At 46.3% G+C, this 17,201-nt stretch overlaps 1 protein-coding gene across 1 annotated transcript; it reads left to right on the top strand.

Moving 5' to 3' along the window:
• Positions 1-10,142: 10,142 nt before the first annotated feature.
• On the top strand, positions 10,143-12,849 carry LOC133898929 (probable leucine-rich repeat receptor-like protein kinase At1g68400). The gene is made up of 2 exons (XM_062339793.1): positions 10,143-11,816; positions 11,897-12,849. Exons 1-2 carry the CDS (start codon positions 10,406-10,408, stop codon positions 12,577-12,579), a joined length of 2,094 nt encoding a protein of 697 aa, XP_062195777.1. The 5' UTR covers positions 10,143-10,405; the 3' UTR covers positions 12,580-12,849.
• Positions 12,850-17,201: the final 4,352 nt, after the last annotated feature.

Raw genomic sequence — 17,201 nt, 5'->3', positions numbered from 1 at the left:
TTAACATTTGCAACATCAAAAAAAATATCAAAATAGCTTAATGTATGCATCCGATTTCAAAAGAAAAATTCACACCACAACATCCTGTCATGTTGCATGCAATATTTTCAGGCTTTATGCTCATGTCCTCACTCGACTTTGAGCTCACGTAAGAGATCTTAAGTGAGCTCGACTAATTACGCAATCACACTAAAAAAAAGGCATGAAAGGATCCCGGATACTGTAAATCGAGTTGTTTACCTCCAAAATATATCAACCATCCTAAACAATTGCAACATTAAAAAAAAAGGCATGAACTCGATGGACGTCTCAGGGCGTTCCACTCCGACTGGGGCGGAGAATTCAACTCCAGTGATTCCGAACGCTACTATGATGAGAACGGCGTCAAGCACTTCACCACCGCCACGTATTCACAGCAACAAAATGGCATCATCGAGCAATGCATCTAGACTGTTGTGGAGATGGCGGGATGCTTGCTCAAAAGCATGCAGGTGTCGACTGAGTTCTGGGGTGAGACGGTAAGGACGATAGTGTACATCCTCAACCGTGCGTCGACGAGAATCCTTGACGACCATACACCGTACGAGGCGTGGTACAAGAAGAAGCCCAAGGCACACCATCTAAGCACATTTGGATGTGTCACGCATGTCAACAATGTCGGCCCCAGCATGGACAAGCTCGTGGACGTATCGACACCCATTGTGTCCTTGGCTATGAGCCAGGGGCAAAGGGCTATCAGGTCTATGATACGAAGGCAAAAAGGCTCCATGTCACACATGATGTGGTGTTCGAAGAGCATTGTGCGTTGGACTGGACCAGGGACAACGACGATCTGGCGCCGAAAACAATATTCATCGTTGAGTATGTGACCATGGTTGGCACAGTACTGACAGATGATGACGTCGCTCAGCAACATGCACCAGTGTAGTCTCCCCCACCTGCGACTACGGTGGCTTCGTCTGGCCCATACACGCCAACTGTGATGTCGACAGGCACGCCACCAGGTGTGTAGTGGGTGACGCCACCATCAGAAGGTGCAGTCGACTCTGATGCCGTGGCACTCCAATTTTGCACACTGTCCAACATCTTGGACACCACTAACGAGACGCAAGAGTTCGAGTACAGCGGGTTATGCCTACTCACTGCCAAGGAATCAACCGATGTCGAGCAGGCACTCTCTGAGAGTTGTTGGCGTCGTGCCATGGAGGACGAGCTGAAGTCGATTCGCGAGAATAGCACGTGGGAGTCAGCCGCTCCCATCCGGACACCGAGCCATTGGGCTCAAATGGGTGTTCAAGGTGAAGAAGGACCCGCCGGGCAACATCGTCAAGCACAAAGACCATTTGGTCGCTAAAGGATACGCTCAGCAATATGGGGTGGATTATGACGAGGTGTTTGCACCGGTGGTGCAGCTGGAGACGGTTCGGTTGCTGATCGTTCTCGTTGTGCACGGTGGATGAGAAGTGCACCATATCGATGTGAAATCCGTGTTCTTGAAATGGTGACCTTGCCAAAGATGTCTACATCCACTAGCCACTAGGAATCATCAACGACAGCTACAACGGCAAGGTGTTCAAACTCAGGAAAGCACTTTATGGGCTATAACAGGCGCCACGAGCCTATAATGCTAGGCTCTACAAGGAGCTGTTGGCACTTGGCTTTGAGCGGAATCCACTGGAGCATGTCGTGTACAGGCGTGGGAGTGGCACATCTTTCCTGCTAGTTGGTGTGTACGTTGATGATCTTATCATCATCAGGTCAAGGAGCAAGGACATAGCCGTGTTCAAGAACCAAATGAAGCGATTGTTCAACATGAGTGATCTTGGTCTCCTAAGTTAATAACTAGGGATCGAAGTGAATCTAGGAGCAGGTGAGATCACCTTGTGCCAGAGTGCGTATGCAGTGAAGATTCTTGAGTTGGCTCGCATGACATGGTTGCAATCCATGTGATACTCCGATGAAGAACCGGCTGAAGCTTAGCTAGCACGACGGCATCGTTGTAGTTGATGTGACAAGGTATAGAAGCATCATCGGAAGCATGGGCTACCTCATCAACACACGTCCAGACATTGCCCATGCAGTGGGCATTGTTAGCAGGTACATGGAGGCACCGATGGAACAACACTGGGTGGCGATCAAGCATATCATGCGGTACCTGTCCAGCATGATCAGCTATGGCTGCATGTACAGGAAAATGGGAATGGAGAAACAAGCCCTTGTGGGTTACAGTGACAGTGACCTCGCGTGAGACGTTGATGATCGCAAGAGCACTACTGGTGTCGCGTTCTTCCTCAGCTTGAGTTTGATCACATGGGTGTCCTAGAAGCAAAAGGTTGTCGTGCTCTCATCTTGTGAGGTGGAGAACATAGCGGCAGCGGCGGCAGCATGTCAAGGCATGTGGCTAAGTCGGCTCCTAGGCGAGCTAACTGAAAAGGGTGCATAAAAGATCAAGCTCCTAGTAAACAACAAGTCGGCAATCGAGCTCAGCAAGAACCCAGTGAATCATGAATGAAGTAAGCATATAGATACTCATTTCCACTTCATTCATGAATGCATCGAGGATGGAAGAGTGGAGGTCGATCATGTTGGGACCAACATGTAGCTTGTTGATGTTCTGACCAAGGCACTTGGGCATGTCAAGTTCACCGAGATGCGGCAGAAGCTTGACGTTGTTGAATTGAGACTGAATTAGGGGGTGATTTGTTAGCATAATCCCATGCACGATTTGCATGTTTACTTTTCTTGCATGTAGGAGTAGTGGCTAGAGGCGCGCTGTGTTCGCGTCGAGGCCAGGTCCTCCGTTTTTTCAGCATCACCACGGCGTGCATGACGCGAGCACGAATCGAAGCGTGGGTGATGTGGCGTGAGAGTCAGGCATCATGGCCCAATTTGTTAGCTTGCTTCTGCATATAAATAGCATCAAATAAATATAAAATGCAGTGACATTTTGGCAGCACCAAATCCAACTCTCTCTGTGTTCGCGTGAGTTCGAGTATTAGCTTCTCCATAGTCTCTCTCTCTCTCTCTCGTGACTGCTCGTTCAGAGCTTGAGAGTGCTTGTGACTGCTCATATACTGCTTGTGAGTGGTCGTTTGCACTCGAGGACTGGTCGTGCGTTGTCTCCAACCAATGCTCATGAGTGCTCGGTGGGGATCAAATGCCAACATTTCTCACCGACTCCACCACCAACTTCGTTGACTGCTACAAGAACGGCGACAGCTAGTCATGCTACAGGCCATTCTTCGCCAACCACAACATCATCCTCGCGCAGTGGTGCAAGGGAGCCCAATGGTTCGAGGTGGAATGTGCCCTCACGCTCGAGACCGTCGCTGACGACTTCTACGTCCCAGCGTTTCGTGACTCCTGCACAGGGCAGCAGGAATGCCTCATCGATGAGCACTACCTCTAACCTCTCGATGGTGGTGAAGGTGGGGCCGTCACAAACGCCAACCACACGCTCACTTAGGCCTCGTTTGGCAGCGAAGGGAAATGAGCCCATGGAAAGAAAGCCCCAAGAGGATTTTGATGGGCACATGGACTCCCGCCTATGATCTTTTCCCTATTGTTGTTTCGTAACGGAGCAGACAAAACTCCTAGGTATCTAAAAAATCACAAAAATCAGAAAACAATTGGAAAAATCAGAAATATTAACAGGGTACAAACAAGATACATGTATTTGCAGATATACATCTACATTGCTGATCATTTGAATTATACACTTCTAAAATATTGACAAGGGGACCAAAAATATATATGCAATAATACAAGAACTAGAATGCTCTTGCTGAGGGACATCTGAAATGCACCAATCAAAAGGAAACATGACTCCATTCCTTGGCAATAAAGATACTTCCACAATCAACTGGCATATATTCCTTCACGATTCACACACAAGATTCGTACATTCCAGTTCGTATATACATAAATATCATTCAAACTAATGCCCAATGAAATGATAAACTCATTGCAAACTCAATAAAATATTAAAACATCTGCACCACATTACAAGATCATCCAATTATTCAAACTATGGTTTTCTCCATATACAAAAATTTGAGAGCTTTAAATGGAACGAACCATCGGCCATCACAGATACATAAATATCTATGTCTATTAGCAAATTTTCTAAGAATAGTGTTAATAAAAATATCTCGCTCCATGGTTGAAAGGCAGACGAACACCAACCATCTACCAAATGGCTAGCAAACAACTTCAGATCCTAAAAAATCTCCCACCTTCTGGGCCTAGACAATGCATGAGAAGATGACTATTACACTATATTCTGATCGGATAGTCAGAAATATAAGAAGTCTAGACATGTTAAGGAAACAAAATAGTACAAGAAGGCTGATCAGAACCTGTTGAAAAAACATGACTACTGAGATGCTGAGAGGTATTTTTCCTTTTAAGAAATTCTAGCATGGATGTTGAGATGCTGACTATTTTAGAATTTATAGGATCGAAATAGAACAATATAACAACCAATTATAGTATTGTAGCCTCTGATTGCTAGCATTGTGTGAGAGCATGAACATGAACATTCCAAACTGCTCCTCAACAACAACACCTCGTGTGTCATGCAACCAATTCTCCATTCTAAGAAAATTTGGTGTGGCTCTGAATATCTCCGGCTCCATTCGAAACTCAACTCTACACCAACTCTTGTGCTCTTCTAGGATTTCCTTAACCTATTTAGAACCAAGAAGGGAGGAGGTGTGGACTGGCCTTTTCTCTTCTTGTAGACATGAAAGTAAAGCAGGAACAAGTACAAATAGCTCATCGTCCTCTTCTCCTCTAACATGAATTGCCTAACTTGCTCCTCCCAAGAACCTATTATGTACATATATAGATCATATTGTTAATTAGCACAATGAGCTAAACATTTATCATACAATAAATAATAAAATGTCAACCTAATAACTTGCTCCTCGCACGAACCCATTATCTAGTAAAATGACAAGAAAATAATAAAACTTTCCATCCATTAACCATAAAATGAACTGTCCAACACAAAAGACACAAATATTATTCAGAAATCAAGAGTGTAGTGTTACATATTGTAGCGAAAATGACCCTATTATGTCATGATTGTGATTTTGGTGATTAATGACAACATAGTCATTGGAACTAACATGTTTGTCAAAAATATATATTAGTAGGTCTCATGGATGCAATTCATAAAGAAGCCACCATAGCTGGGACAAAATTTAGTTGAATTGGAAGAAGTCCTAAGAAAATTGACTACACCAGAAAATCGGATGCTCAGAGGGCTATACTCACCGGAGCATTCTTGTCAGAAGAAGCCAGAGAAGTTTCCATACACTGGAAGGTCCGGCGCTTGAGTTGAAGACACCAGATGCTTACACCGTAGCATTTGTTGCGAAAAGGGTGCAATAGCAGAAGACCAAAGATCAACACGCCGGAAGGTCCTACGCTGAAAATATACACACTAGAGGCTTCACCGGAGCATTTAACAGAGTGTGTGAAAAATCCCAAAAAGATGGTGTTGTATACACCGGAATGTCTAGCAATGAAGATTGTGAACACTGGAGCTTTTGCACAGAGAAGGTCAGGCTCAAGTCAACACACCAAATAGATCGGAACATCTAGTGTTCAGAAGAGTTGCTGAGTGAAGTTTCAACGGCTAGATTGTGATTGTGTGCACACCAGATGATCCGTTGAGTACAAACTATCTACATCGGATCATCCAATATTTACAGTAAAGTTGAGCCGTTGGAGCAACGGTTGATTAGCGGATTTGAGGATATAAATACCCACCCACTTGGTCATTTGAAGCTGCTGGAGTTTAGAAAATATCATACATAGCTAAGAAGACATTCAAGCCATCTAAGTGCTTAAAGTGTTCATCCAAGGCAATTAAACACACCATTAGAGAGTGATTAGTGCTCATAGACCTAAAGAGAAGTGTTGCTAGGTGTTGCATCCTAGAGAGTGGATCAAGGAGTGATCCAACTGTGTACAGAAGGGTATGCCGGCGCCTTGGAGTCTTGGTGACTCGATGATAACTTGTTGACTCTCCGACATAGTGTTGAGCGACAACAAGAAGGTTATGCGGGGACGCGGAGGCCCTTGTCTTTGTGACAAAAGCTCTAAAGTGAAGACGATATACAAGTGACCAGAAGAGAGGTTAATGGTGAGATCTCGGCTTGGTGGTTTGGTGGTTCATCGTACTTGAGGCCTTGTCTTGCTGACTTGGTAGCTCAAGAGTCATGACCGGAAGAGACTTGACGACCGGAAGTATATCCTTTGTGAAGCTTCAACATGTACTAGCAATGGCTTGCGTGTCATCAATATCACAGGATAAAAATCTCTTGTGCCGAGTTTATCTCTCTACCTTACTTATGTTTCTGTATTTACATACTTTCAATTTACCTTGCTAGAGTAGATTGCAATCCTCTTGAGCGGTAGAGTAGACACATTAGATAAACTTAGAGCACATTTAGATAGAAACTAAGATAAGTTTATCTTGTAAAGTTTTTGGAGCCATTAGTTTTCAAGTGTTCTAATTCACCCTCCTCTTAGGATGTCAGTGCTCTTCACAATTGGTATCAGAGCCTTATGCTCTTGATATGCTTAATATCCTAGAGTTGTGACGTTCGGGGTTGGGATGGATACCCATAGGATTCTAAATTTCAACAGCACTAATTTCCTATGTTGGAAAATTATAATAACTTTTTATTTGAAAGTTAAAGATTTAGATATTTAGAGAGTCACCTAAGAAGGGATGAGACCACGTGTCACTAACAAGACGAGGCAATTAGATGTATTAGCAAAGAGTATTCTTTTATCATCTTTATGCATTGATACATTTAATCGTGTTTATTCTCTCACCAGTACACATAATATTTGGACTAGTCTCATTGAAATATATGAAGGCATAAAGAATGTGCGCAATGAGAAATATCATGTGCTAGTCTCCAAACTCAATAACATTAAACAATTTACCAATAAAAGTGCTAATGACATGTACTCACGTTTGAATATTCTTATCAATGAGATCAATGAGCTAGGTTTGATGCAAATTAGAGATGATTAAGTGCTAAAAAGAATACTTCAAACTCTTTTTCCGTAGCCCCCAATGATCTTGCCTTCCCCGGTTGGCTTCCCCCAGCTGCAGCCCCCAGGGACCTTGCCTTCCTTGAGCGGCCCCAGCGATCTTCCTTCCTTCCTCGAGCTTCTCCACTCCTAGAAGAACAAGATTTGCAAAACCCTACCGTGTGAGACGAAACTCAGAAAGGGGAGGTGGATGGAAGAAGGGAGCACGGTGCAGATTCATCGTACGAGATACTGTTGTTGGGGAAAGGAGATGGAGCACGGGATGGTGATCAGCGGGAGGCAGAGGCGGAGGCTGCTCGCTTCTTGTGTGCAAGGGAGGTCGAGGTGGCGTCATGAGTCAAGATGAGGAACGGTTCTCGACCTATATAGGCATGGCTTCTTCCCCTGCGGAAAGGATGAGGATCGAGTCGTGAAACCCTATCTCATGGGCGTCCAAAATGGTGTGGCTTTGTGGCTCGTGGGAGGTTGCCCCGTGGCTTTCCACTTGGGGAAAAGGATGAGATCCCGGGGCAGATCAGGCCTCCCAAACTAATCCTTAGGCGGTCCGAAAGTGCTTCTACCTTAGAAGAGGTTTTTACAGAAGGATGATAAATGACTTTAAATGAAAAGTTATGAACCGTAAAGTTGTTCTTGTCTAGAACTATAATTTTATATAAAAATTTATTTCATTGACGCTATTTGAAAATTCATTAAATATTTACCTTACAGACACATACGGTTTTCATAAAAAAAAATCAGACACAAACGATTTTTATAAAAAAATCATGTCCTATAACATATCACAAACGATTTTTCTTAATGTCCATTTATATCTTATCACAGGTGATTTCTATAAAAAATCATATGTGACTTCTAACGCACCGAGGGGCCAATCGTATTATAAACATATCTATTTTAACAACTATCTATGAATACTTTATTGGTGATGGTTTCTAATAAATTGTCTAGGACCCTTATCTGATTTTACTATTTCAATGATAATGATGGCCGATTAACCAGCACCCGCATCGCACACCTAGGTCGCTAAGGAGGTGACGGAGAAGCTGATTAAGGGTCTGTTTGGTAAAACTCTTAGAACAGTTTTCCGGCTTGAATCAGGAGAGCTCTGTCAAACAGTAGCTTTTAGTTTTTAGCTCTATGAGTGAAATCCGTGAGAGTGATTATCTGAAATGAATTAAAAGCTAGGGATCTGAAAGAAGCAGCTTCCACTGATTCACTTCTCATACAGAATCACTTCATTCATATAATTTATTTTAAAAAATCACTGAAAAATCACTTTCAACCATAAAATCACTTTAAAAAATTACTTCTATACAAAATTTAAATCAGAAAGAACTATAACCAGACCCGATCAGCGAAGACGGGGAAACCGATGCTTCTACAACGGCGCCAAGAGCGGGATCAGCAACCTGTTCGCGCGTAAGTTTAGGCCGGACACGCTTGAGCCGCTGCTCCGCTTGGCTCCAAACGTCATGGGATTTGGGTGAGATGATCAGACCAGGATTGTACCATAATATTCTTTGTGTTGTGGCTGATCCAGGTTAAGCTGGAATTACAGGCCGAGCGTCCAGTATCAAGAGAGAAGAAAATAAACTGGAAGTTTTTAAGAACCTTGCTTGCGAAAACTGGAACACATCGAACACCTCCGTTGTGAACCGATAGCTATGTTGTTAGCTAGTAGGATGGCGATGGAAATATTTTACTTGTGTGTTCGTAGTTAAAAATCATAACGGATGCAAGTTTAGTATGTAATTTTTGTCGTGAGTATGTGTACGGATTTAAAGTTAAATGGTATAGTACTTATTTATTATCTTAGTTAAGATGTACCAATATTTATTTATTATCTTAGTTAAGATGTATATTTAAATTATTGATATTATTATTATATACTTATCTTATGTTCGATGCATATTTATTATATTAGCGGGTATATGGTTATATCTATGGGTATGTGATGTCCATAAGTGACATGTACGGATGTCAATTTTTATCTATAGCGAGTAATGGATGCAAGTATGGGTTTGAAAACTAGTTTATAGGTATAAATTTATATAGGTTAAATCCATAGATATTATAGCTATTTTCATCCTTACTAGCTAGGTTCACGGCAACTTGGCGTGGCCGCGTGGGTATGTCGGTGCACACCGCGCCCGTGTGTCGCCGGCGACTGACTACGGCACGGTGCCGACCGTTTGAAGGCCTGAGGCGCTTTTGTTGCGGTCGCGCAGCATGGTGATGGGCGCGCCGAGCGGGAGCTGAAGGCCGAGCAGCTAACACTATTGGCACGCGCCCCGTTCCGGCGGTCCCGGCGGTTTGAGAGATTGGGGAAGCTTGAGTCGGTCGCAAGCGGCGAGTGAACACGGGAAACGTTCTCGACCTGAGGTGACGTGGATTTCTCCCAGTGGAAACCACGCGGACCAGGGCCATAAAATCCCAATAAATGGGTGAACCAAATACTTGATTGATTCGGCCCGAAGCAGCATATCCCGTGGGCTTCCTCCCTAAAAAAAAGTTGCGATCCCTACAGGATTTGGGCTTCCCAAACGAGGCCCTAAGGGTTTTCCTTCTCTGGTTTTCTCTCTACCTGCTTCCAAACTAGGCCTTACTGATAATCCGTTGAAGTACCACCAAGATGAGTCGCCATCTAGATATGTTGTCAGCTGGTTCGCGTGGGCGTCCCAAACGGACACAGAAGGTACTCAAGTTTGGTATGAGTATCACCACCCGCCTCTGCACGCGCGCGATCGTTTTTAGCCCACCAATCCCACACATCCCGAGGAGACTCTCCCTAATCTATGCAACAATAATTGCTCCCAGGCACAAGACAGTAAAGCCCCACGGCGACATGGCATATTGGCATGGTGCCCAAGCAAATAGCCCAACGGCCGCGCTGCTGCTCCACCACTGTCAGGCGCTCTCGAGCTAGGACCCACGCATCATCCGCTGTCACGCCCACCGCTCCGTACCGTGGCTTCGGTTAATCCCCTCGCTTTCGTCCTCCCCAGCACGAGTAGAGCAACTCGCCGTTCACCAGTCGCGCGAGGCCGCGGTGCCTGAGTGGCGGGGCCCCCCGCGCGCGGCCACGCACTGACGCCGCGGCAACTTCACTGTTCACCGCTCTAGTGCTCTCAGTAAAAGCTGTAAAAGAGGGGAGGGCAAAAGGCCCCAAGCGGAACTGCGTGAGGGAGGGAAAGCACCAGACAAGAACACCCCCGCCCCAACCCCCCACCTCCGTCTCTCAAGCCGCTGTCCATTTCCTACTTGCGGCGGAGCCAGCGGCCAGCGCGCACGAGCCAAGCGCAAGCACCCAAAAACAAAAAAGGAAAGCATGCCTCCGTACGGCAGCACTACTCTGCCCCTGCTCCTCTTGCCCCCGCTGCTGCTGCTGCTGCACTGCCTCGCTGTCTTCGCCGATGCCGGCTCGCTGGACGCCGACGTCGCGGCGCTGTTGGACTTCCGGCTCGCCGCGGACCAGTCCGGCGCACTGGCGACCTGGAACCTGTCCGCGAACCCGGGCCCCTGCGGGACGTGGCGCGGGGTCACCTGCGCCGGCGGGCGCGTCACGAGGCTGGTGTTCGAGGGGCTCGGCCTCTCCGGTGCAGCGGCGCTCCCGGTGCTCGCGAGGCTGGACGGCCTCCGCGTGCTCAGCCTCAAGGGCAACAACCTCTCGGGCGCCATCCCAGACTTCTCGCCGCTCGCGGGGCTCAAGCTGCTGTTTCTTGCGAGGAACTCGCTGTCTGGCCCAATTCCTCCGTCGCTTGGGGCGCTGTACCGGCTGTATCGGCTTGACCTGTCGTTTAACAACTTGTCCGGCGTCGTGCCGCCGGAGCTGAACCGGCTCGACAGGTTGCTGACGCTGAGGCTGGACTCGAACCAGCTCACTGGTGGCATTGACGCCATTGCTTTGCCGAGGTTGCAAGAGTTCAATGTCTCCAACAATTTGATGTCAGGGAGGATTCCGGCGCCGATGGCGGGGTTCCCAGCAGCGGCGTTCGGTGGGAACTCCGGTCTGTGCAGCGGACCGCTCCCACCATGCAAGGACGAGGTGCAGCAGCCGAATGCACCGGCGACGGTGAACGCGTCCGCCGCAGGGCAGTGCCCTCCGGCTGCAGCCATGGTGGCGTCTTCGCCCTCGGGGCCGAAACCAGCGGGCGCAGAAACGCCAGGCAGTGGCAAGGGAAGGATGAACCGCGCGGCCGTGGTGGCAATTGTGGCGGGGGATTTCGCTGTGGTCGGGCTCGTGGCCGGGCTTCTGTTCTGCTACTTCTGGCCACGCCTCTCCGGCCGGCGAAGCACCAGGCGCCTCCAAGAGGGGGAGAAGATAGTGTACTCCTCCAGCCCTTACGGCGCCGCCGGAGTCGTCGCGGCGGCTGGTGGCACGTTTGAGCGGGGAAAGATGGTGTTTTTGGAGGACATCAGCAACAACGGCGGCACGAGCGGCACGAGGCGGTTTGAGCTCGAGGAACTGCTGCGCGCGTCCGCGGAGATGCTGGGTAAGGGCGCTTGCGGCACGGCGTACAAAGCCGTGCTCGACGACGGCACCGTCGTGGCCGTGAAGCGGCTGCGTGACGCCACGACGGCGGCCGCGTCCAAGAAGGACTTCGAGCACCACATGGCCCTGCTCGGCCGCCTCCGCCACCCCAACATCGTGCCACTCAACGCCTACTACTACGCCCGCGACGAGAAGCTGCTTGTCTACGAGTTCATGCCCAACGGCAGCCTCTTCTCCCTCCTCCACGGCAAGTCCTCTGCTTCTCACCTCTCGAAAACATTAAATTTCATCAAACGCCTGTTGCTGAATTGGAACATCGTGTTACAGCTAACCGGGGCCCAGGGCGCACGCCGCTGGAGTGGGCGGCGCGCTTGCGCATTGCCTCCGGCGCCGCGTGCGGCCTGGCCTACATTCACCACGCGGGCCGCCGGGGAAGCGGGACAACCAAGCTGGCGCACGGTAACATCAAGAGCACAAATATACTCCTCGACAAGGTTGGCGTGGCGCGGCTCGCGGACTGCGGCCTGGCACAGCTGGGCTCGTCGCCCGCGGTCGCCGCGGCGCGGTCCGCGGGGTACCGCGCGCCCGAGGCACCCCCGCTGCCCCGGCCCTGGGCGTCGCACAAGGGCGACGTGTACGCGTTCGGCGTGGTGCTCCTCGAGCTGCTGACGGGCCGGTCCCCGGGCAGCGAGCTCCCCAACGGCGGCGTGGTGGTGGAGCTGCCGCGGTGGGTGCAGTCCGTGGTGAGGGAGGAGTGGACGTCGGAGGTGTTCGACCTGGAGCTGATGAAGGACAAGGGCATCGAGGAGGAGATGGTGGCGATGCTGCAGCTGGCGCTGAGCTGCGCGTCGGCGGCGCCCGAGCAGCGGCCCAAGATCGGGTACGTGGTGAAGATGATCGACGAGATCCGTGCGTGCGGGGAGGCGTCGCCGTCGCACGAGTCGATGGACGAGTCCTCCGGCGTCTCCGAGTCGCCCGCCGTGTCAGAGGGCGGCACGGTCAGCCAGTGATGAGCTGTCACCTGGTCCTTCGGATTTGCCTTGTGATGCGTGCTTTGATTTTTCACCTTTTCCTTTCGTTTCTTTGGTGTGGGGTGGATTAGTGCGGGCCGTTGGATCTGCTGTTGGGCTTGCATATGGTTGCTCTGGATCTGATCATTTTGCTCCTCATTTTAACTAGTAGCTACCCTTTGGATTTTGGAATGAACGAAAACTAGAGTAGCCGCAGCGCGCCTATTCGTGTGAAAATCTCCAAAAGTGATTGTGTGAATTGCTTTACTACTCCTGTGACTTTTGGCACTAGTTACATGCCCTCCAATTCAAAGAGTAAGTGGTGGATCCAAAGCAATGAAGCAGATGACTTTTTTTCTCTTCTTCCTTATTTTTTTCTCTCTTGTTCATCTTTTATGTCAAAAAATCGGAGGGTCTTGGAGGCTCCAATTGCTCTCCGGCGGTAGGAGGCTTAAGCCCCTCGCCCCAGGTGGATCGGCCGCTGGAAAGAGCCAACCGCATCAACACTGCACTGCACTGCACTGATTTGTGACTGCTAATTACAATGGTTAATCTATGCGTTAGCCTTTCAGGCTTCAGCTAAGTATCATTAGGCGTTTGTGTTTGGTTTGAGAATTTGCTTAGTTAAGTAGGAGTTTTGGTTAGTAGGAAAATTGCTAAAACACACTTGCAAGTCATGGTTTTTTTGTCTGCATCTCAATTTTCTACGTTCTAACACTAGCAAATTTTATAACGCTAAAATATTTTTATGTTTGTCGCGTGGCTCGGCTCATCCAGCATAGCATTCGACGATTAATAAAGTCAATTATACAAATAATTATTTAGAATAAGAATATATGTTTATGAACTATGTGTATTAAAGAGGACATAAGATTTTATTTGGATTTGAGCTACTTAGGATAATAACCTTTCGTCTCGTGGTGTCTTAATTAATCTTAAAAAAATACAATTATAATAGTTTGTGTCTAGATCTATAAATATGAATCTCAGCTAGTTCTCATGTTTTAGATCATAAAGCTCTTCTCAGACGAAGCTGGTTGTGACTTAAATCTATTGTGCATATCAATGTATCATTTCTACCTTTATTCGGGCCCATTCTCAAATTATATTATCTGAAGGTTTCTTTACTAATCTAGGGATAGCTTTCATGTGGATCACGATAAATTATTTGGTATATTTGTGCATGCTTTATTTTATCTCATGGTAATTATTAAATCTACCGTACAAGGTAATAGATACATGTACGATGGTATTTCATCCTCCAAATATATTATATTTTAGTAAAATTTTATTTATTAATTATTAATATTTTATGAATACTCTAGACGAAAAAAATGTAATAACTCACCTTGAGTGAAAGAATGATAAAATACGACGATGACATTGGATTTAGTGAAGATGGACAAATCTCGTGGTAGCTACACCAAACTCTGAAAAAACTCTCGGTAGTCAAACACTTAGTCTAATGCTGGAGAGCTCATCAGGGTCGGTCAATGGGCATAGGGTATTTAAAAATATATAAAACTTGATAGTAAAGAATTGATACGTAAGTAGATATTTGAAACCTCCATAACTTACGTGGGTCTTTACAATTTTCCCTTAGGATACGTTTGGTACATATCTAGATTTTTACATAAATATTTTAGTTCCAAATTTTTCCTAGAAATATTTCTTATCGTTTCTTATCATTTATTTAGTAACAATAATTGACATACATCTACATAATGAGCATCATCTCTTATCTTTTTTTCATTTAATTGGAATTCATAGAATTCTTGAAAAGTGATACGTGTGAAGAAACTTGAAATTTCATTATATAACTTAGGGCTGAAGATAATTTTAAAAATTAGTCCATTAATTAAGATGAATATTGGCGATTTTTCCTAATTTTTGGGAATTCTTTTAAAGCTCTAAAAATTCATGGAAGGTGCAAAAACAGTCAACTTTAATGAATTTTAATTTGAATTCTGTTCAGTATTTTAAGTGCAACCAGTTCAAATAGGTTGCTTATAGATTATAGAACCTACATAAAAATTGGTAGATTTTTTAGAGCTTTTTAAAAGATCTAAACCTATAGAAAAAAGATATTGAAAATATGTATTTTTGAAGCAGTCTTGAAACCCAGGGCAGTCTGGACTCGAATCGGTCGAAACAGCCTCGCAGGCGTTTCTGGTTTCACAGCCGTTTCGGTGAGAAACGTTTCACGGGCAATCGTTTGGCTGGCTCAAATACCGATTCCATGGAGAAACGGGTGCGTTTCGGCCAGCCACACGCACAGTATAATGATTTCACTCGCTGAAGAATCAAGGCGCAGCAATGGTAATGCTAGCGGGGAGTCTTGACGGACCGTTGGTTCCGATGGACGGGATGACAGTGAGACCAACAGCGATGGGTCATGATGGGGGGCCTCCGGCCGTTTGCGACGTGATCTGGACATATGCTCCTCGTCTCGTCTTGTCTCATGGACCGTCGTGCGGCCCCGATGGCTGCTCCTGCCTCCGAGTGGCTCCGTCGCTTTCGCCCCGGGAGGCACAAGGCTGCATGCCTGCGAGAGACGTTGGAGCACGACCTTGCTGCGCATGCGCCGCCCACGCGACGAACGTCCTATTGACGCGGCACGATGCGAAGTCGCAGTTCTGTGCTGCTTCCCTAATGCAAGTGCTTCTCTCGGGACCGGATGACCGGCTGCTCATGTTTGCCGGTGCAGAGGTCAGAGATGCAACGATACGCGTCCATCATCCATCGTTTGGATCGCCATGCCGACCATCGCGACTCTGCTCGATCGGTTCTCTCGCTAGATGGATGGACTGATGGATGTATACGCAGGTAAGACTTACACTGACTGACTAGTACCTTTCCTTGTCAGGACTCGGGACTCGGCATGCACGAAGCAATTTGTCATATCCTAGCCCTACACACACTCACACTGACGAAAGGCCAATAAGCCAAACGAAATTAATCAGCGGCGGACACGATTGGACCATGATACTCTCTAATACTGCAAACAAAAGAAAGGAGTGAGATGGACAGAGACAGTGAGAGTTGAAAGGGGTACTTTGCGAAAGTCCACTCTCATATGGGGAGTTAGCAAGAGCAATTTTTTGGATATATAGAAACTGGTATTTGCTGCAGCAACAACAACAACAACTAAAAGATTCGTACATGCAACAAATGTTCTTGTTGTTCGAAGAAGAGGGGGAAATAATCCAAGTCCAATGCTGTAAATGTGAAAGAAGTGCTCCCTGAACTCTGCGAGCCTGCACGTTCCCCAGATGTTGGCCATCGACGCATTGATGAGTTTGATGTTAGTTAGACGTCCTGTACTGCCATAACAGTCACCCGCTACCGCTAGCTATCTCCTCCAGATTATGGAGATCCACCTCGGCACCATAAAAGATTATGGGGACCCAGTTCAGCAGTGAGACCAGAACGATCATCTTGCAGTGCATTTCTGCACCGGCCAGTACTCTTCTCTGGCACAACTCCTAACTTAACACAAAGCCGTACAGTGTTGTACTCTGGATGCTCTCGATTGGAATTTACCTTTTACCAATATCCAACTTGACAGTATTACTATCACCAACTATCGAGGAATGGTACGTATGCCATTAGAAAAATATCTAAAAATAGATAATATATCAATGTATTTGTAAATATAGTAACTATATTTGCACTCAATCATAAAAAATCAATTTCAGTATACGAGACACCAAAAATTCCTATATTCAGCACCGAAAAATCAATTTCGGAACCGTTCACCGTACTTGTCCCTCACATTGTATCTTGACGTGTGTCGTTTCAAGGCTGAATAAAATACAACAGCACAACTTTGTTTCATTATAGCACAAACGAATAAATAAAGAAAAAAACTTCATGAGTGAATGTGTGTCATTTCGTGTCTGAATAGAGTGCAGTAGCACAATTTAGTTTTATTAGGGCACGAGTGAATAAATAAAGAAATGATATGGATGAGTAAGTGTGTGTAAATTTGTTTCAACGTAATTTTATCGATATTTTATTATTCATTTAATGTATTTGTATACGTAACTTTTTAGTGGAGTAACGATAGGAGGATATAAAATCTAATTTGTCGAATAATAATAGTTGTGAAATACGATTATTATATAACATAATATAGAAGTTACATACGTTGATAAACATTATATAAAATATAGGGTTTTTCATCGCTGCATGAATTGATCCTAATCATAAAGAGATGATGATAACAAATGTTGATATGTAAGGTACGTCTAAAGACTAACTTAATAGTTTGCCGCTGTTAAACTAAACACGTCTTAGGAAACAAAAATAGACTGGGTTATAATACATGCCCTCTACTGAGTGCACCTAGGATATTTGCCTTTTCGCAGGGCATCGGGGCCCTCCGCTTTAACGCGACAGGCCCTCTCTCGCTTCCTTTCCTTCTATGCTTTGCGTACCTCAACCGCGATACACTCCTTCGCTGCTTTCCTCATACGCTCCTTCTCCTGACACTTGAGTCATAGTTCCTCCTGCTATTGCTCGTACTACTGGCATTCACACGCTTCTCTCCTCCACCACATGCTCATGTCGAACCACCGCTTCTGGCGCGTATTTTGCTCCATGTCCAGCCATTCCATGAA

Source organism: Phragmites australis, chromosome 1, assembly GCF_958298935.1.
Source record: "Phragmites australis chromosome 1, lpPhrAust1.1, whole genome shotgun sequence".
In the NCBI taxonomy this organism is placed as follows: Eukaryota; Viridiplantae; Streptophyta; class Magnoliopsida; order Poales; family Poaceae; genus Phragmites; species Phragmites australis.
This window is presented reverse-complemented; position numbering and strand designations above follow the sequence as displayed.